Genomic DNA, 26,602 nt, shown 5'->3' with positions numbered 1-26,602 from the left:
GTTGACATAAACTAAATCTCCCAGCACACTGAAATATTCGGAGACCACCCGAGCATGCTCTGAGAAACTCGAGTAAGGAGCACACTCGCTCATCACTATTTATTACTAAACAAGCGCTGCGCATGCAGTAATAGGAAGCGCTGAGTTCTTCCTCCTTCATATATTGCCATCATGTGGTTGCTGGGTATAGGGAGGACGCAGGAGCTGCTGGGTCATAGAAGAACCAGGTTGCACTTTCTCTGTAACTGGAGCTGATGTAGCACCCCCAGTTACATTGGAAATGAGATGAAAATAAAATATTTCGATATTTAAATACCCCACCATATGACCTTATTGGGGGAAGTGATTTGTAAAATAAAAGATAAATAATTTACAAAATAACATGTAACAAAGAAATAAAAATACCACAGTTAATTCAAATTGTTGTTACCAGCCCCGTGAAAAAATATTACAGCTCTTTAATAAAAAGCATGAAAATACATCTGGTCAGTAATGGGGTAAACGGTGTTGAGCTGGTTACATTTCCTACCATACTTCAATAATGTAGTCAGTGTGTGCGTGGGAAGGAGGAATGAGTGGGAGCCCAAATGATGTGGTGCTGGCCATCTTTCTGCAGCGCTGTGGAGCCTGGCGGAGCTGCAGAACATGGTCATCCACCATGGTTGATGAGCAGTCTTGCCGGGAAGCTATTGTTTTCCCTTTCCATGAATTTCTCTCTCGATGAAACTTTGGGACGATACTTTACAATGAACAGATTTAGTTTGTCACAGCTGCGAGTCCAAAAGTTGCCCACCCTACGCCAACTCGTTATGCCAAAAACAAAAGTGGAAAGAAAACAGTGGTTCTTTCTGGTCTGAGAAGGGCACGCAAAGATTTATTTCTGTATATTCCAGTACAGTAATTAGAATCTGAACACTTTCCATAAATTACAACTCAAAACGCCAAATCAATCCATGCAAATTACCCCAACAGACAGATGGCAAACGGAACAATGCAAACACTTGGAGCGCTCCGAGAGCAATTATTACATATTGTAATCTTATTAACATGAATGGTGTTTCTTCTTATCCGCTTTTTGTATAATTCTGTAACAACAGATCCACTTCTGCATCTAGAACTGATATGAGAAAGAAAAAGAAATCAGACTATGGAGGTGCAGTGTCATACTGACTTTATAAAACTAGTTTAGGGGGCATGGGTCCTTCCATACATTGCGGAGTTTTATAGATGGTCAGGTAACAAACTTTCCCATATTTGTGTATATGTGACTCCCCCAGAGTATTTTAAGTGCCTTTCTCTGACCATAAGGCTATGTGCGCACGTTCAGCATTTGCAGCAGAAAAGCATGTGTTTTTTCACGTGTTTTTTTTTTTTTTTGCAGGAGTTTTTGACACATTTTTCCCATTCATTAGTATGGGTGAAATCTGCAGCAAAAATGCTGAAAGAATTGACATACTGCAGATTTAAATCTGTAAATCAGCAATTAAAAATAAGCAATGTGTGCATGAGATTTTAGGAATTACTACAATCAAACGTAAAGGGAAGGTACAAAAACTATTGCCTACTAACTGGCTTTGTCATCCACCAGTTGCCAGATCAGGGGACTTAAATCCATCAGTTAGATCCACATAGATCTAGCAATCATCACCCATCCACATGAAAGGGGATCGTTTTTGTAGACTTAAATACATCCTTTAATCTATAGGTTGGGCTTTAAAAGACGGTGGATCTTATTGATATGTTAGTGATACTATGTGTATTCTATTATTGGAGTCATCTTATAATGCTATGTTATTAAGAAGATTTCAGCTACAGTACCAATGGGTTCTTGTCAGGTAATAAGTCAGAATTGTTATTTTTAAATTTGTTTATTAATAATAAAATAAATTGCGTTACATACAATTGGCATTTAAGGTTGTTAAACATAGCATGTAGTACATATAAACTGTACAGTGTTAAACATATAGTAAAATGCAATTTCTGCCTACAACCAGCGTTATCTTGTACTTATAGTGAATGTTGGATCAATTGTAACATATGTATTATATAGGTAAGAGAAACCTGTAAAACTAAAACTCTTGAATTAAAACTGTATCTACTCTAATTACTAATTCGCCGCGTAACCTCATGTCTGTCCCCCTATGTGATGCCCCCGGTTACCATCAAGAAAACCCATCACGACATATCTACAGGGTGATAGGAAGAATTCCATCGACCCCAGATTTTTAAAAATTTTCCGGGACAGCCTCTATTCTGATATAACGTATGTTCATACGGAATGATGGAGTTAACCAGGTCAATCCAAGTTCTTATAGATGGACAGGAATTTCCCATCCACCTCAGCGCCAATACCTTGCATGCCATAAAAAGCGTCTCCCATAAAAATATACTAATGTAGTGATCCCAGGTCTCCTCCTCCCATACTCCAAATATACAAACTAGCGGATCAAGGGGAATAGGAATCACCAGTAATGATGTCAGTAGTGATGTCACATCTTTCCAGTAGTGAAGAATGATAGGACATCTCCATATTATATGGATAAAGTTTGCATCCGATGAGTGACACCGCACACATTCTGAGGTTTGGAATCGACCCATTTTAAAAAGCCGTATCGGAGTTAAGTATGATTGGTGTATTATATACAGCTGGGTCATCCTGTTATTAACTGACGGGGATACTTTAATCGGAGATTTAAGAATGTCTTCCCATTCCTCCTCCTGCATATTAGAGAGCAGTTCCCCCCATTTCTCTTTAATAGAACTGACGGTAACTGTGGCTCCCAAAGATAGCATATAGGTATATAAGGAGGAGATAAGACCTTGGGGGCCCTGCGACTTAAGAATTCCTGTCAAAGGCAGAGAGGATATAGCACGACCTGTACCCGTGTGTCTCATATACGATTGAACAGCTGACCTAAGTTGTAAATATCGAAAAAATTGGGATCTCGGTATATCATGCTTGTTTTGTAGTTGTTCAAAAGACGCAAAGACCCCCCCCCCATCATACAGATCGCCTATTGAGGAGACACCATGCCCTATCCAAAAATCGGTGGACGGGTGATTTAATAAAGTTGAGAAATAGCTATTGTTCCACAAAGGCATCTCTGCTATAATGTCTATAAATCCAGTAGTTTTTTTGATTTGTCTCCAGACTGAGCGCGCCAGACGGAGCAAGGGTAGCAGTCGAGGGGCACTAGATTTTCTCCACCTCCAGAAAGTTTAGTGGGCAATCAATTTGGGCCAAGTGAAGTAGGTGGCTTTCCGAGTTGGGGAGGTAATTGTTTGGCATCCACCTATTGAGAGCTCTAGCCTGACCGGCCAGGTAGTATAGATATAAATCCGGCAGCGCCGCTCCTCCCCCCTGCTTTGGTCTCTGCAATGTGGATAGTTTGAGTTTGGGCCTAGATTTCCCCCATATTAAAGTGGTAATTTGAGAATTCAGCGTTGCAAAAAAGGACTTGGGGATTAGCACAGCAACTGTGTAGGAGGCAGTAGCTGAACTTGGGAAGCAAGATCATTTTAATTAAATTAATACGACCAGCCACAGATAAAGGGAGTTTGTTCCAAGCCACAAATTTAGATTTAACTAATTCTAACAATGGGAATATATTAAGTTGCAAGTCAGACCCACTATGTTGAGAGATGTATATACCTAGATATTTAAAACTGGGCACAACAGGGAGGGGAGAGAGAGTCCCAAGACCGGGCATCGAAAAATGGGAGAGGGGCATCAATGCGGACTTGTCCCAATTTATATATAGGCCTGAATATCTACTAAAGTTATCTATGGTAGCGATTACCCGCGGCAATGTCTCTTCCGCCTGATCCATAAATATCACCATGTCATCAGCATATAGGCCAAATGCTATCTACACGACCAGCTATATCTATACCTGTAATGCCAGAAGAGGACCTTATTCGTATCGCCAAAGCTTCTATTGCCAGGGCGAAGAGGGCTGGGGAGAGGGGGCACCCCTGACATGTCCCTCTATATAAAGAGAAGGGTTTAGAAATGGAACCATTTATAATTATACGGGCCCTAGGCTTCATATATAGCAGTCCCACCCATTTTAGGAATTTATCACCAAAGCCATGTTTTTTCAAACATGCTGATAAGAAGGGCCATTCAAGAGAATCAAAGGCCTTGGACGCATCTAACGATGCCAGTGCCCAGGAGTTATCTGGCACCAGTGAGCTATATTGGACTACCGACTGGACACGTCTAATGATAATAGAAGTGTTTTTGCCCGGCATAAAGCCCGTTTGGTCTGGATGTATAAGGTCTAGTATAATCGAGTTCAGCCTAGTAGCCAAAATTTTAGTAAAAGATCTTATAATCAACATTTACCAATGATATAGGCCAGTAGGATCCACATTCCAGTGGGTCCTTCCCCTCCTTTTTGAGTATAATGATATTCGCCTCGTAAAAGGTGTCTGGCATAGAACCCTCCCCCCACATCCCCCGAAACACCCTCAACAGGAGTGGCGCTAGTATATCACGGTATTTCCTATATAGTTCAATGGGAAACCCATCTGGACCAGGGGCCTTCCCAGAGGCCATATCCGTCAAGGCCTGCTCGACCTCCTCCAAGGTGAACTCCGCATCCATAAAGGCTCGTTGAGCTGGGTCCAATACAGGAAATGTCACATCCGATAAATAATCTAGATTTCCCAAAACATCAACATCACACTTAGATGTATATAGTGACTTGTAATAGTCATGAAAACAGTGAAGTATCTCCTCAGTTGAGGACACTAGCGAACCGTCTGGTGTTCGAATCTGTAATATAGTATTGGATACGTTATGTTGACGTACCAAAAATTTGCTAGCTTGGTTTCCCATTTCAAAGTAGGAATGGCGAGTAAAAAATAGTTTACGTTTAGATTTAGTGTCTATGTGCTGGTCATACAATCTCTGGGAAGTTTGCCATTCAAGTCTATTACCATTGGTTGGGTTAGATACATATGCAGACTCCGAGTCTTTTAGTTGTTGTTCCATCTCGTCATCCTCCCTTGCGGTCACACTTTTTATGTAAGATATTGTAGAAGATAGACATCCTCTTAAATATGCCTTAAGGGCATCCCAAAATATGTTGGTGTTCTGGGGCCCAGAATGGGATGAAATAAAGCATTTCAACTGGTCAACAGTTCTATCACTGGAGTCAATTAGTTTAAGCCAAAATGGATTCAGTTTCCAAACTACGCCATCTCTGGATTGCCCAAATTTGAGTTTGAGAATGACCGGGCTGTAGTCTGATATTCCCTTATTACCATGTTCAACACTATCTACCCATACTGCCAACCCCTCAGATCCAAATATGTAGTCTAGGCGGGAGAGAGAACGTCTGGTAGACGAGTGACAGGTGTAGCCTTTTACCTCAGGGTGACGCATTCTCCACAGATCCAACCATCCACTCACCTCCATAAATAGAGCCAATTGGGATGGAACCTGAGAGGATGGCTCCCCAACCGGCTCATCATCCAATCTCAGCCTATCTAGGCAACCATCCATAACTAGATTGAAATCTCCCATACAAATGACATTCGCGTCCGGAAAACTTAGGGCAAAGCTCATCGCCTTCCGAAGTATAGATATATTAGCTGGTGGAGGATTATAAATACATAATATGACATATTCATGAGAATTAATTAATGCATCGACAAAGACGAACCGACCTTCAGAATCTCTCCGGATCAGTGAAAAATATAGAAGAACCCTCATGAACAACCCGCAAGCGAGCTGGATAGATCATGGAGTATATGACATTCCGGTCTCTAAGTTGTTTCTTAATTTCCATGAATCGTGCTCGTTGTTTCTGGAGCTCCATAGAAAAATCCGGAAAGATCGAGATTGTGGCATTGTGAAATTTGATAGGGCTCTTTTGCCGTGCCAGTCGTAGAATGGCGTCTCTATCCTTGCAGTTGAGAAGATGCACCAAGAAAGGTCTCGGCGGAGCTCCGGGAGGGAAGGGCCTCGTGGGAACCCTGTGGACCCTTTCCACAGAGAAAGTCGAGGAGAATTCACCTCCCAAGGAAGTCTTAAGCCAATCTTCCAGAAATTCCTCAGGTTGATGACCCTCCGAGCGTTCCGTTAAACCAATAATTCGGATATTATTCCGACGCAGTCTATTTTCTAGGTCATCCGCTTTCTGCTTCCAAGCATTTATGGAGCCGGCCACTCTTGTCAATTTAGCCTCGATGGGCACGATGGTATCTTCTATTTGTGACACTCTCCTTTCCACCTCTGTGATGCGTCCTCCCATGGTTTGCATGTCTTGCCTAAGACGGCCCACCTCAATGTGCACATCCTCTATTTTTTCTGTAAGAGAGGATCTAGTTAAGGAGATAGCCTGCATTAGTTGTTCAGAGGCTTGTTTAAGAGTTAACTCATCTTGTTCCCCCTCCTCATTGCTATCAGAAGGGCGGCCTTTACGTTGTGTCTGTGAGGAGTTGCCTCTCAGGGTCCGCATACCTTCCGAGGGGTCATCTCTGGCTTATTTTTTTAGTCTATCAGCCTTTCCTGACCCCTTGGCATGCTGCATAGCTGACAGAGATGAGGGGGCGGAAGAGCGGCCCAGGTAGTAGTATAAAGTGGTGCCAAGTTCCAATCACAGAGATAGAGATAGCAAAAACCCGCGGGGGTTATATATGTGATGTTATGTTGTGAGACAGTCTTAAAGATATTAAGTATGTCCAGGCTATAAAGGAGCTCCGTGCCCGTGGGGGGGGGACCCCACAGCACTAACAGAAGCAGTAGAAGGAGGGGGGCCAGACCCTCCAAATCACAAGCACCAGCGGGATAGGTGTCTCTCAGATAGAGGAACGCAGGGCCCAGTCTTTCAGAGCACTCACTGCTTGTCCCCTCGATATGTGCTCACCTCCCCAGTAGCGCTGCATATGTGGATCTCCGCGCCGCGTCTCCTCTGTCAGAGCACGCGCTTATGGGTTGACTGCCGCTGATGCCGGCACCGTCGTCCAGGTCCCTCCGTTCGGTGCACCGAAGCCCAGCCGCCTGTAGCGTGAGCACCAGGGAGTCTCTAGAACGCAGGGGGAGACCCCGGTGCTGATGGAAGCCAGCGCCGCTCTGTCCTGTCAGAGCGCGCGCTTACAAGATGGCCGCCATCTCACTCTGGCACTCGTGCTCCCACCGGTTCTGCCAACTCTCAGCTCTCCTCCGGAGCCCACCTCAGCTCCCACGGCAGCCAAGCACCCTCCAAGGTCCAGGGAGACCACAAAACAGACCGTAGCCCACACTTGAAGGGGGTCCAGATAGCAAGATTTCAGCAGGATAACGGGAGCTCTCCCAGGGTACGTCTGCTTCCTTCAGCTACATAGCCATGCCCCCAATAAGTCAGAATTGTGAAGAAAACTTAAAGCTGTGAAAATAATCTTGTCTTTTGGCCACTGTTGATCTATATTAAAGGGGTCGGCCATTTTCCCTTGTTAATGCAGCTTTCCTCATACACTGACCAGCATTACCATCCATACAATGGCTGCTGGCGGAGGAGCATGTGACCAAATCGGTCCATCAGCCTCCTCCAATAGAAAAGCAGCTTTCCAACGTGAGGTGTTTTTCTATTGGAGGAGGATGATGGACAGGTCTGGTCACATGCTGCTCCGCCAGCAGCCATTAAATGGATGGTAATGCTGGTCAGTCTGTGAGGAAAGCTGCAGTAATAGAGAGGCCGAACCCTTTAACATTTGACTATTAATAAGCCACCACAAGTAATAGTTTTCATTGTGGGTGGAATTGCTGTATATGTACTATTGCGCTAACTCTTTTCTGTGGGTTGTCTTTGTTAGTGAATATTTCTTATTCTCACAGGTAAGCACTTTAGCACATGAATTTTCGGTAAAGGAGCAAGGCTTCAAGGTGCAGTTACAGGAAATGGAGGACGGATTTCGAAAGTCTATAGAGGAATTAATGAAGCTACTGATGGCTCAGCAGAAAGCAAGCTACAAGTGGAAAGAAGAGACAACCAACCTTACTAAAAGCACCGAAACCAGGCTGAGAAAACTGCGGTATGTATACAGCATGTCACTTGTGAATTACATGACACCATTTTCATGGAAAATTCCTGTTCTCCCAATAGAGTATAATAGTCACATGGTCTCCACATTCCCATCTTGTTATCTCACACTTATCACGCACGGTGCCATTTAATGCCAGTCCATGGATGATAACGGTTACACAGGCTACACACTTTTATATGGTTATAGAATTGCAGGTCTTTATGGTGTCTTTCAAGTTCCTGAATAGGCAAAAGAAGCTATAAGGTGTAAAGCACAGACCTATCATTCTCTGCTCATTGAATTCTCATTTCTTGAGCATCAATTTCTGTGTTCTTACAGTGGCATGTAAAAGTTTGGACATTCTTGCCAAAATTACTGCTGTACTGCTATTATTAACAGTTAAGCAAGTTGAAGATTAAATGATCTCTAAAAGGCCTAAAGTTAAAGATGACACATTTCCTTTGTATTTTAGGATATATATATATATATATATATATATATATATATATATATATATATATATATATATATATATATATATATATATATATATATATATATATATATACACTCACCGGCCACTTTATTAGGTACACCTGTCCAACTTCTTGTTAACACTTAATTTCTAATCAGCCAATCACATGGCGGCAACTCAGTGCATTTAGGCAAGACAATCTCCTGCAGTTCAAACCGAGCATCAGTATGGGGAAGAAAGGTGATTTGAGTGCCTTTGAACGTGGCATGGTTGTTGGTGCCAGAAGGGCTGGTCTGAGTATTTCAGAAACTGCTGATCTACTGGGATTTTCACGCACAACCATCTCTAGGGTTTACAGAGAATGGTCCGAAAAAGAAAAAAAATCCAGTGAGCGGCAGTTCTGTGGGCGGAAATGCCTTGTTGATGCCAGAGGTCAGAGGAGAATGGGCAGACTGCTTCGAGCTGATAGAAAGGCAACAGTGACTCAAATCGCCACCCGTTACAACCAAGGTAGGCCTAAGAGCATCTCTGAACGCACAGTGCGTCGAACTTTGAGGCAGATGGGCTACAGCAGCAGAAGACCACACCGGGTACCACTCCTTTCAGCTAAGAACAGGAAACTGAGGCTACAATTTGTACAAGCTCATCGAAATTGGACAGTAGAAGATTGGAAAAACGTTGCTTGGTCTGATGAGTCTCGATTTCTGCTGCGACATTCGGATGGTAGGGTCAGAATTTGGCGTAAACAACATGAAAGCATGGATCCATCCTGCCTTGTATGGAGCATCTTTGGGATGTGCAGCCGACAAATCTGCGGCAACTGTGTGATGCCATCATGTCAATATGGACCAAAATCTCTTGAGGAATGCTTGCAGCACCTTGTTGAATCTATGCCACGAAGAATTGAGGCAGTTCTGAAGGCAAAAGGGGGTCCAACCCGTTACTAGCATGGTGTACCTAATAAAGTGGCCGGTGAGTGTATATATATATATCTCCTTTTTTTATTTAAAAAATTGCAATAGATTTGTGTGCTCCGATAACTGACCAAGGTTTCAGACCTCAATTAGCCTGTTAGGGTTATGGTTTGTTCACAATCATCCTTAGGAAAGGCCAGGTCATGCAAATTTCCCAACTATATAAAAACCCAGCCTATTCTAACCTTGTGCCAAAAAACAGCAGCCATGGGTTCTTCAAAGCAGCTGCCAAGCACTCTGAAAATTAAATTGATGGAGGCCCACAATGCTGTTAGGCACGTGGTTGTTTAACCATTGTGCCACGGTCCGGGTAGAGCTTGGAGGGGCGTAACTACGCAAACACCTGGTTCTTCACTAGAGCCCCTGATGGTGTGGTTAGACTTGATCCAAGGTGCTATTCCAGGACAAACCACGGAGCCGTGGCAGGTAACCCCCAAGGGGACAGGGAGGCAGGACTGGCCAAGACTGGTTAGCAGGAAGTATGCAGCTGGTAGACAGATGTGGGATCAGGCACAAGCAGATACAGGAACACTGGATGGCCACAGGTACCGGATCACAGTTGCAGGTTCAGATGGGTCAGGATCAGGAGTAGGCACATGCAGAGCAGGTTCTGGAATAGGAACAGCAGACCGGACAGGAACAGAGACATACTGGGCGGACTTGGTCAGGTAAATGGGACGGACAGGATCAGGTTCACAGAACACGAGTACAGGGACCTTACAACTAGGTAGCAGGAAACTCACTGGTACTAACATTGCTAAGCCATCTCCCATTTGGGGAAGGTGGTTTAAATACCTAATGTCTCCGAGCCATTGGCTGGGGACATTTTCAGAATGGTGCGCGGCCTCTTCGAGAAGCAGGGAGAGCATGTGTCCTAAGCATTCTTCCAAGAGACATTTGTGCCATACGCAGGCCCTTGGGGGACACAGAGACGGCAGGCACCTGAGCAGCGTGGCAAGATGAGTGAACACGTTGGCGTTCCTGCTGAGAGCGAGAAATGGACACATGCAGAAGAGGCGCCTGCGCTGGTCTAACAAACGCTATGAGAAGATAGAAAAGTGTTTTTACGTTGCCCTTTCCTCACTTTGAATTGTGATTAAAAAATGGCATTTAACAGGAACAGTGGACCGAACAAATCAGAACCTCTGCATGACTGCAAAAGACCTTCAGAAAGATTTAGCGGACTCTGGAGTTGTGGTGCATTGTTCTACTGTTCAGAGATACTTGTACAAATATGTCACTCATAAAAGAGTCGTCAGAAGAAAACCTCTCCTGCATCCTTACCATAAAATTAAGCATCAGAAGTATGCAATAGAACATCTAAACAAGCCTGATGTATTTTGAAAACAAGTCATCAGGTTAAAATAGGACTCTCTGGCCACAATGATCAAAGGTATGTGTGGAGGAAAAAAAGGCACAGAAATTCAGGAAAGGAACATCTCGCCAATCATTAAGCAAGGCGGGGTGGATCAATCATGCTTTGGGGTTGTGCTGCATCAGTGGCATGGGGAATTTTTCACACGTAAAGGGAAGAATGAATTCAATGAAATTTCAACAAATTATTTATGCAAACATAATACCATCTGTAAAAAAGCTGAAATTGAAAAGATGGCTTCTACAAATGGATAATTATCCAAAACATACATAAAAATCCACAATAGAAAAATCCACCTCAAAAGGCGCAATCTGAAGGTTTTACAATGGCCCTCACAGTCACTTGATCTGAACATAATTGAAAATCTGTGGCTAGACCTCAAAATAGCAGCGCATTCAAGACGACCCAGGAATCTCAAAGAACTGGAAGAATTTCCCAATGAAGAATGGAAGAATATCCTTCAAACAAGAATCGAAAAAACTCTTGGCTAGCTACAAAAAGAGTTTACAAGCTGTGATACTTTCAAAAGGGGGTACTACTAGGTTCTAACCATTCAGGGTGCCCAAACTTTTGCATCAGCCCAGTCTTCTTTTTGTAATTTTTAAAATGTAAAACATGAAAATGTGCGTATATATGTGTGTGTATGTATGTGTAATATACGGTATATACTGCTCTGGCAAAAGTTAAGAGACCACTGCAAAATGTTCATTTTGTCTGATTTTTCTCTTTACAGGTATATTTTTTAGTAAAATGTAAATTGTTCTTTTATTCTGTAAACTTCTGACAACGTCTCTGAATTTCCAAGCAATAAATTTTGGGGTTTTTTTCTGACAAAGAAAAATGGTCAAAATAAAAAAAAGAAAAACCCAGTGCTTTCAGACCTTAAATAATACAAAGAAAACAAGTTCATAATAATTTAAAAACAACAATACTAATGTTTTAACTCAGGAAGAGTTCAGAAATCAATATTTTGTGGAATAACCATGATTTTTAAACACAGCTTTCATGCGTCTTGGCATGCTTTCCACCAGTCTTTCACATTGCTACTGGTGCAAACATTTAAGCGGTTCTTCTTTGTTTGATGGCTTGATTACATTCCAGAGGTTTTCAATGGGGTTCACAGTCAGTGCGGGAAGCAGACGGCGAGGGACGTGACACCGGAATGTAAGTATGTACTGTTTTTTTTTTTTTTACATTTACAATGGTAACCAGGGTAAACATCGGGTTACTAAGCACGGCCCTGTGCTTAGTAACCTGATGTTTACCCTGGTTACCCGGGGACTTCGGCATCGTTGGTCGCTGGAGAGCTGTCTGTGTGACAGCTCTCCAGCGACCACACAACGACTTACCAACGATCACGGCCAGGTCGTATCGCTGGTCGTGATCGTTGGTAAATCGTTTAGTGTAACGGTACCCTAAGTTATATTTTTATACAGTTAGGCTCCCATAAGATAAGTCTTAGCTTTGTTGGTTACCGCTCAATGCCAAGGGGCCTGACCACTGCTGCTGTATAAGAGCAGTGGCTGAACATGCGCAGTGCTTATTACCACTTTCTTGTTGAGTTCTTAAGCACTGCACTATGGTTGGCCAGGATCCCTTTAGCATAGGATTAGCTTCAGGCCACCTCTCTCTAGCCCCTGGGCTCTTCAGCTGTAGGGACAAGACTGACTCATTGAGAGCACATACTGTTAAGGCCATTAACCCAACAATAATACTGACCTGAAGCAGAAGCGTCTACCCATCTAGCAACCAGAGAATCAGGAGGCCGGGGAGCTGTGCGCTCCTGCTTCAAAAAATGAGAAGAACCCTTTCATATTTGTAGCCAGATAATCTTTAAAAATGTATTTTTATTTAAACATATTTTTGCATCTGAAGCTTTACCTTTGCACTCACTGCTCCCCAACCTTTTGCCTCCAAATTGTCCTGCCTATTTCACAAATAGGCCAGCCTTCGCAAGTAACCCCTTCCCTCAATTGATTAATCATGGTGGATTACCAGCTCGAACATTTCATACACTAAAGCTACTTGACACGGTCGACTTGACATTTCCTAGATTTCATATTTTATTGAATTTGCTCTGTTAGCGGTCTTTTATATTTCAAATCGCAATATGTATAATGTAGTTGCTTATAGCACCAGTGGGCACTGTCCCGTCCTGCTGCCTGTTATAAAGAATATGGGACTACAGACAGTACTTCGCTACGTACTGTGAAGACATGTCATTAACTGCCGGTCATCAGAATTCTGGCGCATTCAGCTTGATTACTGTCCCCAGTGTCTGTCTCTTCTAGCAGGTATATGGAGCAGTGGTCTGCAGCCATAGTGACCGTTCTTCACCATGTCAGCCTGTGTAATTGCAGGCGCTTGTGTGATTTTTGGATCATCAGGGCTGAATGTAGTCATTTATTTTATTGGAAGCTGCGCTCCCGCCTATAGAGGCACTCTAACATCCATATTGTATAGTTAGGCAGAGCCCACAGCTGCTCTTTGTATAACTGAACCACCTTCAACGAGATGGAGAAGTAGAAAAATTCTCGGAAAAGCAACTTGAGCTATTTATTGAGTTAGTGGATAATCTATAAACACATCAGGAAGGATCCCCTTTACTGTCAGGTGCCCTAGAAGTGATGTGTGTAACCGACGCTTCATATTTCCCCTGTTAATACATTGCGTTTTGCCACGTCAGCTACTTTACCACAATATTAATTTTAGCTGAGTGAAGCCGTCCTACTCCAGAATATGTCACCATGATATAGCGGATTCTATTTTTATTCAACTAGGAAACTCGATTTCCATTCTGCCCGGGAAGCAAGGTGAAGAACATAATGAGCAGCGTGGCCCCGGCGCGCACACCCTTTCCCTGTATTTACCAATATGCATTGCATACACATTTCTTTCATTCTCCGTGCCCTTTAGCTGACATTTTTGCTGAGACTTGAAGCTCATCCAAGTGCTTTGCTTTTTTCCAAGGTATGCTAATTAAAAACTTGCTCAGCAGAATTTAATGTTGCAGTGTTATTTATACTGCTTGAGAATGGCTTCAGCAAATAGTGACCCTGAATGGTGACGCTAGTGTAAGGAAAATACAGCTGTTGTGGGTTTAAACCCGATCATTATTCAGAATGGAGGCCGAGCCGCATTTGGCATTTGTAGTTTTGTTTTCCGCTGGATATAGTATTTGAATATAAGTGCACGTCTGTCTTTTTTTTTATTTCTTGTTTGTGTGCTGACAGAAGATCTGCAAATCTTTCAGAGACTATGCTGGAACGGTGCCCAGGTTTTTAAATTGGTATGGGAGAAGCAGTCACTCTGAAGAGCTAGCTGCCTAATAGAAGCCGTATCTGCAGAACATCGAGGCAGACAGAGCAATCTATTGTCACTGGCGGCTTCTGTGCCATCAGCTTCTTGGCACATTGCAAATTGAGGCTCCTCTTCCTACATCAAAGTGATGATTACATGGGTGTTAATGTACATGATATGTCACGTCCTCATGCTACGCTTACGAACTGTAGGTCATATTCACAAGAAGTCTATTAATTTAGATATGTGCTGTACATGGAAGAAGATTAATTGCTGTCATGCCGAGTACGACGAGAGAACAATGCTCATCCTTTCAGACACTTGTAATAAAGTGTTGTAAGTGCAAGTAAATTGTACGTTAGCGTCAGATTTAAAAAAAAAAAGTGTTCTAATCATCGCTCCCTCCTTTTTTTGTCCGTCCATGTTGTTTAGATATTACATTTTTAGCACTTTTTTCAAAGCATTTTAGTATGAATTTACTAATATTATCCCATGATGTATGTATTTCTAGTGGTTCTATTTGTTTATGACCGTGTAAACTGATTCACTTGGCCGTGTTTGGGGCAATTAGACCGATGTAAAATATTGTCAGGGGCACACTGTTGGGCTCTGACTTTATACAGAAATTGCATTGTAGTTCAGTGCTGAGCTTACATTTCCCGAGGATTCAGAAATGAATGTGGCTATGATCATAACATTTGGAATTTTTGAGCAGTGACCATGTTAGTGCAAATCATATTTTTCTTTTGGAGAATGTAAACAAAAACGTATTGAAAGAATTGCATAAAAGGCAATTTAATGTATACTAAATGAAAAATGGCAACTTTAATTTCTTATTCTTGTGCTGACATATAATTGCTTCAATATGCTGAAAAAGAGCATGAACCGCACCTCCAAAAATCATACATTGATCTATCGCTGCTAGGCAAAAATATATATAACGGAACATGACGTTCTTAGTTTAACATTCTGATCAGACTGTATGAAGCCCACTGTCACGGCAAACCTCATAGTGGGTCCTACTGCCCTAATGGAGTGGAGCCGGGCGCTGACCACCGCCACAGGCAGCCTGTTGCCCCACAGCACCCGTGCTGCAAGGCTGAGTCCCCATGATTCCAGACCGCGCCGCCCCACCAGCACAAAACCACAGCAACAATGGCCGCCACACAGCACCAACAACATATAATTGCTTCAAGTTACATGCCCATTTTCAAAACTCAAGATTGTGCTGATACAACGGTTCCCTTCTGATTTATGAGAAGTGCAGTGATGCCATGAGACAGTGTTTTATATAAATTCACATCACAGAATACATCCATGTGTGTAATTATACTCCTACGTCTGCCACTATATCACCAAATACATCCGTGTGTACGATTACACGCATATAACTGCCACTATATCACCAAATACATCCGTGTGTACGATTACACGCATATAACTGCCACTATATCACCAAATACATCCGTGTGTACGATTACACGCATATAACTGCCACTATATCAAATACATCCGTGTGTACGATTACACGCATGTAACTGCCACTATATCACCAAATACATCCGTGTGTACGATTACACGCATATAACTGCCACTATATCAAATACATCCGTGTGTACGATAACACGCATGTAACTGCCACTATATCACCAAATACATCCGTGTGTACGATAACACGCATATAACTGTCCCTATATCACCAAATACATCCGTGTGTACGATAACACGCATGTAACTGCCACTATATCACCAAATACATCCGTGTGTACGATAACACGCATATAACTGCCACTATATCACCAAATACATCCGTGTGTACGATAACACGCATATAACTGCCCCTATATCACCAAATACATCCGTGTGTACGATTACACGCATATAACTGCCACTATATCACCAAATACATCCGTGTGTACGATAACACGCATATAACTGCCACTATATCACCAAATACATCCGTGTGTACGATTACACGCATATAACTGCCACTATATCACCAAATACATCCGTGTGTACGATTACACGCATATAACTGCCACTATATCAAATACATCCGTGTGTACGATTACACGCATATAACTGCCACTATATCACCAAATACATCCGTGTGTACGATTACACGCATATAACTGCCACTATATCACCAAATACATCCGTGTGTACGATTACACGCATATAACTGCCACTATATCAAATACATCCGTGTGTACGATTACACGCATGTAACTGCCACTATATCACCAAATACATCCGTGTGTACGATTACACGCATATAACTGCCACTATATCACCAAATACATCCGTGTGTACGATAACACGCATGTAACTGCCACTATATCACCAAATACATCCGTGTGTACGATAACACGCATATAACTGTCCCTATATCACCAAATACATCCGTGTGTACGATAACACGCATGTAACTGCCACTATATCACCAAATACATCCGTGTGTACGATAACACGCATATAACTGCCACTATATCACCAAATACATCCGTGTGTACGATAACACGCATATAACTGCCCCTATATCACCAAATACATCCGTGTGTACGATTACACGCATATAACTGCCACTATATCACCAAATACATCCGTGTGTACGATTACACGCATATAACTGCCACTATATCACCAAATACATCCGTGTGTACGATTAAACGCATATAACTGCCACTATATCACCAAATACATTCGTGTGTATGATTACACGCATACAACTGCCACTATATCACCAAATACATCCGTGTGTACGATTACACGCATATAACTGCCACTATATCACCAAATACATCCGTGTGTACGATTACACGCATATAACTGCCACTATATCACCAAATACATCCGTGTGTACGATTACACGCATATAACTGCCACTATATCACCAAATACATCCGTGTGTACGATTACACGCATATAACTGCCACTATATCACCAAATACATTCGTGTGTATGATTACACGCATACAACTGCCACTATATCACCAAATACATCCGTGTGTACGATTACACGCATATAACTGCCACTATATCACCAAATACATCCGTGTGTACGATAACACGCATATAACTGCCACTATATCACCAAATACATCCGTGTGTACGATAACACGCATATAACTGCCCCTATATCACCAAATACATCCGTGTGTACGATTACACGCATGTAACTGCCACTATATCACCAAATACATCCGTGTGTACGATTACACGCATATAACTGCCACTATATCACCAAATACATCCGTGTGTACGATTACACGCATGTAACTGCCACTATATCACCAAATACATCCGTGTGTACGATAACACGCATGTAACTGCCACTATATCACCAAATACATCCGTGTGTACGATAACACGCATATAACTGCCACTATATCACCAAATACATCCGTGTGTACGATAACACGCATATAACTGCCACTATATCACCAAATACATCCGTGTGTACGATAACACGCATATAACTGCCACTATATCACCAAATACATCCGTGTGTACGATTACACGCATATAACTGCCACTATATCACCAAATACATCCGTGTGTACGATAACACGCATATAACTGCCACTATATCACCAAATACATCCGTGTGTACGATTAAACGCATATAACTGCCACTATATCACCAAATACATCCGTGTGTACGATTAAACGCATATAACTGCCACTATATCACCAAATACATCCGTGTGTACGATTACACGCATGTAACTGCCACTATATCACCAAATACATCCGTGTGTACGATAACACGCATATAACTGCCACTATATCACCAAATACATCCGTGTGTACGATTACACGCATATAACTGCCACTATATCACCAAATACATCCGTGTGTACGATAACACGCATATAACTGCCACTATATCACCAAATACATCCGTGTGTACGATTAAACGCATATAACTGCCACTATATCACCAAATACATCCGTGTGTACGATTACACGCATGTAACTGCCACTATATCACCAAATACATCCGTGTGTACGATAACATGCATATAACTGCCACTATATCACCAAATACATCCGTGTGTACGATTACACGCATATAACTGCCACTATATCACCAAATACATCCGTGTGTACGATTACACGCATATAACTGCCACTATATCACCAAATACATCCGTGTGTACGATAACACGCATATAACTGCCACTATATCACCAAATACATCCGTGTGTACGATTACACGCATATAACTGCCACTATATCACCAAATACATCCGTGTGTACGATAACACGCATATAACTGCCACTATATCACCAAATACATCCGTGTGTACGATTACACGCATATAACTGCCACTATATCACCAAATACATCCGTGTGTACGATTAAACGCATATAACTGCCACTATATCACCAAATACATCCGTGTGTACGATTACACGCATGTAACTGCCACTATATCACCAAATACATCCGTGTGTACGATAACATGCATATAACTGCCACTATATCACCAAATACATCCGTGTGTACGATTACACGCATGTAACTGCCACTATATCACCAAATACATCCATGTGTACGATAACACGCATATAACTGCCACTATATCACCAAATACATCCGTGTGTACGATAACACGCATATAACTGCCACTATATCACCAAATACATCCGTGTGTACGATTACACGCATGTAACTGCCACTATATCACCAAATACATCCGTGTGTACGATAACACGCATGTAACTGCCACTATATCACCAAATACATCCGTGTGTACGATAACACGCATATAACTGCCACTATATCACCAAATACATCCGTGTGTACGATAACACGCATATAACTGCCACTATATCACCAAATACATCCGTGTGTACGATAACACGCATATAACTGCCACTATATCACCAAATACATCCGTGTGTACGATTACACGCATATAACTGCCACTATATCACCAAATACATCCGTGTGTACGATAACACGCATATAACTGCCACTATATCACCAAATACATCCGTGTGTACGATTAAACGCATATAACTGCCACTATATCACCAAATACATCCGTGTGTACGATTACACGCATATAACTGCCACTATATCACCAAATACATCCGTGTGTACGATTACACGCATGTAACTGCCACTATATCACCAAATACATCCGTGTGTACGATAACACGCATGTAACTGCCACTATATCACCAAATACATCCGTGTGTACGATAACACGCATATAACTGCCACTATATCACCAAATACATCCGTGTGTACGATAACACGCATATAACTGCCACTATATCACCAAATACATCCGTGTGTACGATAACACGCATATAACTGCCACTATATCACCAAATACATCCGTGTGTACGATTAAACGCATATAACTGCCACTATATCACCAAATACATCCGTGTGTACGATTACACGCATATAACTGCCACTATATCACCAAATACATCCGTGTGTACGATAACACGCATATAACTGCCACTATATCACCAAATACATCCGTGTGTACGATTACACGCATATAACTGCCACTATATCACCAAATACATCCGTGTGTACGATAACACGCATATAACTGCCACTATATCACCAAATACATCCGTGTGTACGATAACACGCATATAACTGCCACTATATCACCAAATACATCCGTGTGTACGATTACACGCATGTAACTGCCACTATATCACCAAATACATCCGTGTGTACGATAACACGCATATAACTGCCACTATATCACCAAATACATCCGTGTGTACGATTACACGCATATAACTGCCACTATATCACCAAATACATCCGTGTGTACGATTACACGCATGTAACTGCCACTATATCACCAAATACATCCGTGTGTACGATAACACGCATATAACTGCCACTATATCACCAAATACATCCGTGTGTACGATTACACGCATATAACTGCCACTATATCACCAAATACATCCGTGTGTACGATTACACGCATATAACTGCCACTATATCACCAAATACATCCGTGTGTACGATTACACGCATATAACTGCCACTATATCACCAAATACATCCATGTGTACTATTACACGCATGTAACTGCCACTATATCTGTGGATGCCAGCACTGATTGGGTGCTGGGCACCATGTGTCATTGCACTGCATCACAACCCTCGGACTGCGAGTTCCTACACCGCTCGAACGGAGCCGGAACAGGAGGGGAGTATAGGCTTTATTATTTTATTGGGGCCAAACATTTAGTTTAAGAAGGGGTTGTCCTAGTAGTGGACAATCCCTTTAACACTACATTAGACACACATTTACACATGTCTAGTTAAAAAAAAATATTGGGAATGCTTCTTTAATTACAGTTGCATCTCACAAAATTAGAATATCATCAAAAAGTTTTTGTTTCAGTTCTTCAATCCAAAAAGTGAAACTCGTATATTATATAGCCATTACAAACAGAGTGATCTATTTCAAGTGTTTATTTCTGTTAATGTTGATGATTATGGTTTACAGTCAATGAAAACCCAAAAGTCATTATCTCCGGAAATTAGACACCAGCTTGAAAAAAATTATTTTAAAATCTGAAATGTTGGCCTACTGAATTGTATGTTCAGTAAATGCACTCAATACTTGGTCGGGGCTCCTTTTGCATGAATTACTGCATCAATGCAGCGTGGCATGAAGATGATCAGTCTGTGGCACTGCTGAGATGTTATAGAAGCCCAGGTTGCTTTGATAGCAGCCTTCAGCTCGTCTGCATTATTGGGTCTGGTGTCTCTCATCTTCCTCTTGACAATACGCCATAGATTCGCTATGGGGCTAAGGTCAGGTGAGTTTGCTGGCCAATCAAGCACAGTGATACTTTTGTTTTTAAACCAGGTATTGGTACTTTTGGCAATGTGGACATGTGCCAAGTCCTGCTGGAGAATGACATTTCCATCTCCAAAAAGCTTGTCGGCAGAGGGAAGCATAAGGTGCTCTAAAATTTCCTGGTAGACGGCAGCGCTGACTTTGGTCTTGATATAACACAGTGGACCTACACCAGCAGATGACATGGCTCCCTGTTGTGAATTCTGCTCTTGGGTTCCCTCCGGTGGTTGTTGGTAGTAATGCAGTTGTCCCTGGGTTGCAATCCTGGGCAGGTGTCCCTGCTGATTGCAGCTCTGACTGGGATATTTAGGTGTGCAGGATTCATTAGCCCTTGCCAGTTGCCCATTGTTCTTGGAGGTTTTGCATCTCTGTCTGGTTCCTCCTGCCCTGCTGCCAAATCAGCAAAGATAAGTGTCTGGTTTTGTTTCTGCAGCACACATGCTGTGTGCTTTACAATTCAGTACTATTCAATGTTTTTTCTTGTCCAGCTTAGACTGTGTTTGGATATTTCAGTCAAGTTGGATTCTCAGGAGATGCAGATATACATTCCATGTCTTTAGTTAGATGGTGGAATTTTTGTATCATCGGCTGTGGATATTTTTAGGGTTTTAATACTGACCGCTTAGTATTCTGTCCTATCCTTTTCTATTTAGCTAGCGTGGCCTCTTTTGCTAAATCCTGATTTCTGCCTGCGTGTGTCTTTCCTCTAATACTCACAGTCAATATTTGTGGGGGGCTGCCTATCCTTTGGGGTTCTGCTCTGAGGCAAGATAGAATTCCCCATTTCCATCTATAGGGGTATTTAGTCCTCCGGCTGTGTCGAGGTGTCTAGGATGTGTTAGGTACACCCCACGGCTACTTCTAGTTGCGGTGACAGATTAGGGTTTGCGGTCAGTACAGGTTCCACCTACTCCTGAGAAAGTCTCATGCGGCTCCAAGGTCACCGGATCATAACAGTACAACTGGCCAACAATGAGTTAAACGCATTTCAGAAGAAGGGAAGAAAGAGCCTTTTTTTTTCTGTAGCCTGCTTTGTCTTTTCTTCCCTCTTTTTCTCTGGGTGGCTGAGAAGTCTTGTGCTAGCATGGATGTTCAGGGATTAGCTTCTCGTGTAGACCAGCTTGCTGCTAGGGTACAGGGTATTTCTGATTATATTGTTCAGATTCCAGTTTTAGAGCCTAAGATTCCTACTCCTGATTTGTTTTTTGGGGACAGGTCCAAATTTTTGAGTTTTAAAAACAACTGTAAACTGTTTTTTGCTCTGAGACCTCGATCCTCTGGTGATTCCATTCAGCGGGTTAAAATTGTCATCTCCCTGCTGCGTGGTGATCCTCAGGATTGGGCATTTTCCCTGGAATCTGGGAATCCGGCCTTGCTTAATGTAGACGCCTTTTTTCAGGCTTTAGGATTATTATATGATGAACCAAATTCTGTGGATCAAGCGGAGAAGACCTTGTTGGTCCTGTCTCAGGGTCAAGAAGCGGCAGAATTGTTTTGTCAGAAATTTAGAAAATGGTGTGTGTTGACTAAATGGAATGATGATGCTTTGGCGGTAATTTTCAGAAAGGGTCTTTCTGAATCCGTTAAAGATGTTATGGTGGGGTTTCCCACGCCTTTCGGTCTGAGTGATTCTATGTCTCTGGCCATTCAGATTGATCGGCGTTTGCGGGAGCGCAGAACTGTGCGCGCTGTGGCGTCGTCCTCAGAGCAGATGCCTGAGTCAATACAGTGTAATAGGATTCTGTCTAGAACGGAACAACAGGGATTCAGACGTCAGAATAGGTTGTGTTTTTATTGTGGCGATGCTTCTCATGTCATTTCAGTCTGCCCTAAGCGTACAAAGAGGATCACTAGTTCATTTACCATCAGTACTGTACAACCTAAATTTTTATTATCTGTGTCCTTGATCTGCTTATTGTCGTCATTTTCTGTCATGGCGTTTGTGGATTCAGGCGCCGCCTTGAACTTAATGGACTTTGAGTTTGCCAGGCGTTGTGGTTTTCCCTTGCAGTCTTTGCAGAACCCTATTCCTTCAAGGGGCATTGATGCTATACCTTTGGCTAAAAATAAGCCCCAGTTCTGGACACAGGTGACCATGTGCATGGCGCCAGCCCATCAGGAAGATTGTCGATTTCTGGTGTTGCATAATTTACATGATGCTATCGTGCTGGGTTTTCCGTGGTTGCAGGCACATAATCCTGTGTTGGATTTACATAGTTACATAGTTATTAAGGTTGAAGGAAGACTGTAAGTCCATCTAGTTCAACCCATAGCCTAACCTAACATGCCCTAACATGTTGATCCAGAGGAAGGCAAAAAAAAACCATGTGGCAAAGAGTAACTCCACCATGGGGAAAAAAATTCCTTCCCGACTCCACATACGGCAGTCTATGGATTGGAAGTCTATGTCTGTGACTAGTTGGGGATGTCAGGGGGTTCATAATGACATTCCTTTGATGTCAATCTCCTCTTCTTCCACTTCTGAAATTCCAGAGTTTTTGTCTGATTTTCAGGATGTATTCGATGAGCCCAAGTCCAGTTCCCTTCCACCGCATAGGGACTGTGATTGTGCTATTGACTTGATTCCAGGCTGTAAGTTTCCTAAGGGCCGACTTTTCAACCTGTCTGTGCCTGAACATACCGCCATGCGGAGTTATGTTAAGGAGTCTTTGGAGAAAGGACATATTCGGCCATCTTCTTCACCGTTGGGAGCGGGATTTTTTTTTGTTGCTAAGAAGGATGGCTCCTTGATACCCTGTATTGATTATCGCCTCTTGAATAAGATCACGGTCAAGTTTCAATACCCCTTACCTCTGCTTTCCGATTTGTTTGCTAGGATTAAGGGGGCTAGTTGGTTTACGAAGATTGACCTTCGGGGGGCATATAATCTTGTTCGCATTAAGCAGGGTGATGAATGGAAAACTGCGTTTAATACGCCCGAAGGCCATTTTGAATACCTTGTGATGCCATTCGGGCTCTCTAATGCTCCATCTGTTTTTCAGTCCTTCATGCACGATATCTTCCGGACTTATCTTGATAAATTCATGATTGTATATTTGGATGACATTTAAATTTTTTCCGATGATTGGGAGTCTCATGTGAAACAGGTCAGGATGGTATTTCAGATCCTTCGTGATAATGCTTTGTTTGTGAAGGGGTCTAAGTGTCTCTTTGGAGTGCAGAAGGTTTCTTTTTTGGGCTTCATTTTTTCTCCCTCATCTATAGAGATGGATCCGGTTAAGGTTCAGGCCATTCATGATTGGATTCAACCCACATCTGTGAAGAGCCTTCAGAAATTTTTGGGCTTTGCTATTTTTTTTCGCCGTTTCATTGCTAACTTCTCCAGTGTGGTTAAACCCCTGACTGATTTGACAAAGAAAGGCGCTGATGTGACGAATTGGTCCTCTGCCTTTCAGGAGCTTAAACGCCGATTTACTTCTGCCCCGGTGTTGCGTCAACCGGATGTTTCTCTTCCGTTTCAGGTTCAGATTGACGCTTCTGAGATTGGGGCAGGGGCCGTTTTGTCTCAGAGGGATCCTGTTGGTTCCTTGATGAAACCGTGTGCCTTCTTTTCCCGTAAGTTTTCGCCCGCTGAACGCAATTATGATGTCGGCAATCGGGAGTTGTTGGCTATGAAGTGGGCGTTTGAGGAGTGGCGACATTGGCTCGAGGGAGCTAAGCACCGTATTGTGGTCTTGACCGATCATAAAAATCTGATTTACCTCGAGTCTGCCAGGCGGCTGAATCCTAGACAGGCTCGATGGTACTTGTTTTTTTCCCGTTTTGATTTCGTGGTTTCGTATCTTCCGGGTTCTAAGAATATTAAGGCTGATGCCCTCTCTAGGAGTTTTTTTTGCCTAATTCTCCTGAGGTCCTTGAACCGGTCGGCATTCTGAAAGAAGGGGTGGTCCTTTCTGCCATCTCCCCTGATTTACGACGGGTTCTTCAGGAATTTCAGGCTGACAAACCTGACCGCTGTCCAGTGGGGAAACTTTTTGTTCCTGATAGATGGACTAGTAGAGTGATTTCTGAGGTTCATTGTTCTGTGTTGGCTGGCCATCCTGGTATTTTTGGTACCAGAGATTTGGTTGGTAGGTCCTTTTGGTGGCCTTCTTTGTCACGTGATGTGCGTTCTTTTGTGCAGTCCTGTGGGACTTGTGCGCGGGCCAAGCCTTGTTGTTCCCGTGCTAGTGGGTTGCTTTTGCCTTTGCCGGTCCCTGAGAGGCCCTGGACGCATATTTCTATGGATTTTATTTCTGATCTTCCGGTTTCCCAGAAGATGTCTGTCATCTGGGTTGTTTGTGACCGGTTCTCTAAGATGGTCCATTGGGTCCCTTTGCCTAAATTGCCTTCCTCTTCTGATTTGGTTCCGTTGTTTTTTCAGCATGTGGTTCGTTTGCATGGTATTCCGGAGAATATTGTGTCCGACAGAGGTTCCCAGTTTGTGTCTCGGTTTTGGCGGGCCTTTTGTGCTAAGCTGGGCATTGATTTGTCTTTTTCTTCCGCATTTCATCCTCAGACAAATGGCCAGACCGAGCGAACTAATCAGACTTTAGAAACTTATCTGAGATGCTTTGTGTCTGCTGATCAGGATGATTGGGTGGCTTTCTTGCCATTGGCCGAGTTTGCCCTTAATAATCGGGCTAGTTCGGCTACTTTGGTTTCGCCCTTCTTTTGTAATTTTGGTTTTCATCCTCATTTTTCTTCGGGGCAGATTGAGCCTTCTGACTGTCCTGGTGTGGATTCTGTGGTTGACAGGTTGCAGCAGATTTGGGCTCATGTGGTGGACAATTTGGTATTGTCTCAGGAGGAGGCTCAACGTTTTGCTAACCGTCGTCCGTGTGTTGGTTCCCGGCTTCGGGTTGGGGATCTGGTCTGGTTGTCTTCCCGTCATGTTCCTATGAAGGTTTCTTCCCCTAAGTTTAAGCCTCGCTTTATTGGTCCTTATAGGATTTCTGAGATTATTAATCCGGTGTCTTTTCGATTGGCCCTTCCGGCTTTTTTTGCTATCCATAATGTCTTCCATAGATCTTTATTGCGGAAATATGTGGTGCCCGTTGTTCCCTCTGTTGATCCTCCGGCCCCTGTGTTGGTTGATGGGGAGTTGGAGTATGTGGTTGAGAAGATTTTGGATTCTCGCTTTTCGAGGCGGAGGCTTCAGTACCTTGTTAAATGGAAGGGTTATGGCCAGGAGGATAATTCTTGGGTTTTTGCCTCTGATGTCCATGCTGCTGATTTGGTCCGTGCCTTTCATCTGGCTCGTCCTGATCGGCCTGGGGGCTCTGGTGAGGGTTCGGTGACCCCTCCTCAAGGGGGGGGTACTGTTGTGAATTCTGCTCTTGGGTTCCCTCCGGTGGTTGTTGGTAGTAATGCAGTTGTCCCTGGGTTGCAGTCCTGGGCAGGTGTCCCTGCTGATTGCAGCTCTGACTGGGTTATTTAGGTGTGCAGGATTCATTAGCCCTTGCCAGTTTTCCATTGTTCTTGGAGGTTTTGCATCTCTGTCTGGTTCCTCCTGCCCTGCTGCCAAATCAGCAAAGATAAGTGTCTGGTTTTGTTTCTGCAGCACACATGCTGTGTGCGTTACAATTCAGTACTATTCAATGTTT

The 26,602-nt window shown here is 42.9% G+C and overlaps 1 protein-coding gene across 1 annotated transcript in view; it reads left to right on the top strand.

The window, feature by feature from the left end:
- Positions 1–26,602, top strand: part of SCLT1 (sodium channel and clathrin linker 1) — a 227,512-nt gene that overhangs the window by 173,855 nt on the left and 27,055 nt on the right. The window contains exon 19 of the mRNA XM_077279151.1: positions 7,826–8,022. Within this exon, the coding sequence (XP_077135266.1) occupies positions 7,826–8,022 (197 nt within the window). The remainder of the gene's footprint in view (positions 1–7,825; positions 8,023–26,602) is intronic.

This window comes from Ranitomeya variabilis, chromosome 1 (genome assembly GCF_051348905.1).
Source record: "Ranitomeya variabilis isolate aRanVar5 chromosome 1, aRanVar5.hap1, whole genome shotgun sequence".
In the NCBI taxonomy this organism is placed as follows: Eukaryota; Metazoa; Chordata; class Amphibia; order Anura; family Dendrobatidae; genus Ranitomeya; species Ranitomeya variabilis.
Note: the sequence above shows the minus strand (reverse complement) of the source record. Positions and strands in the feature narration are given on the sequence as shown.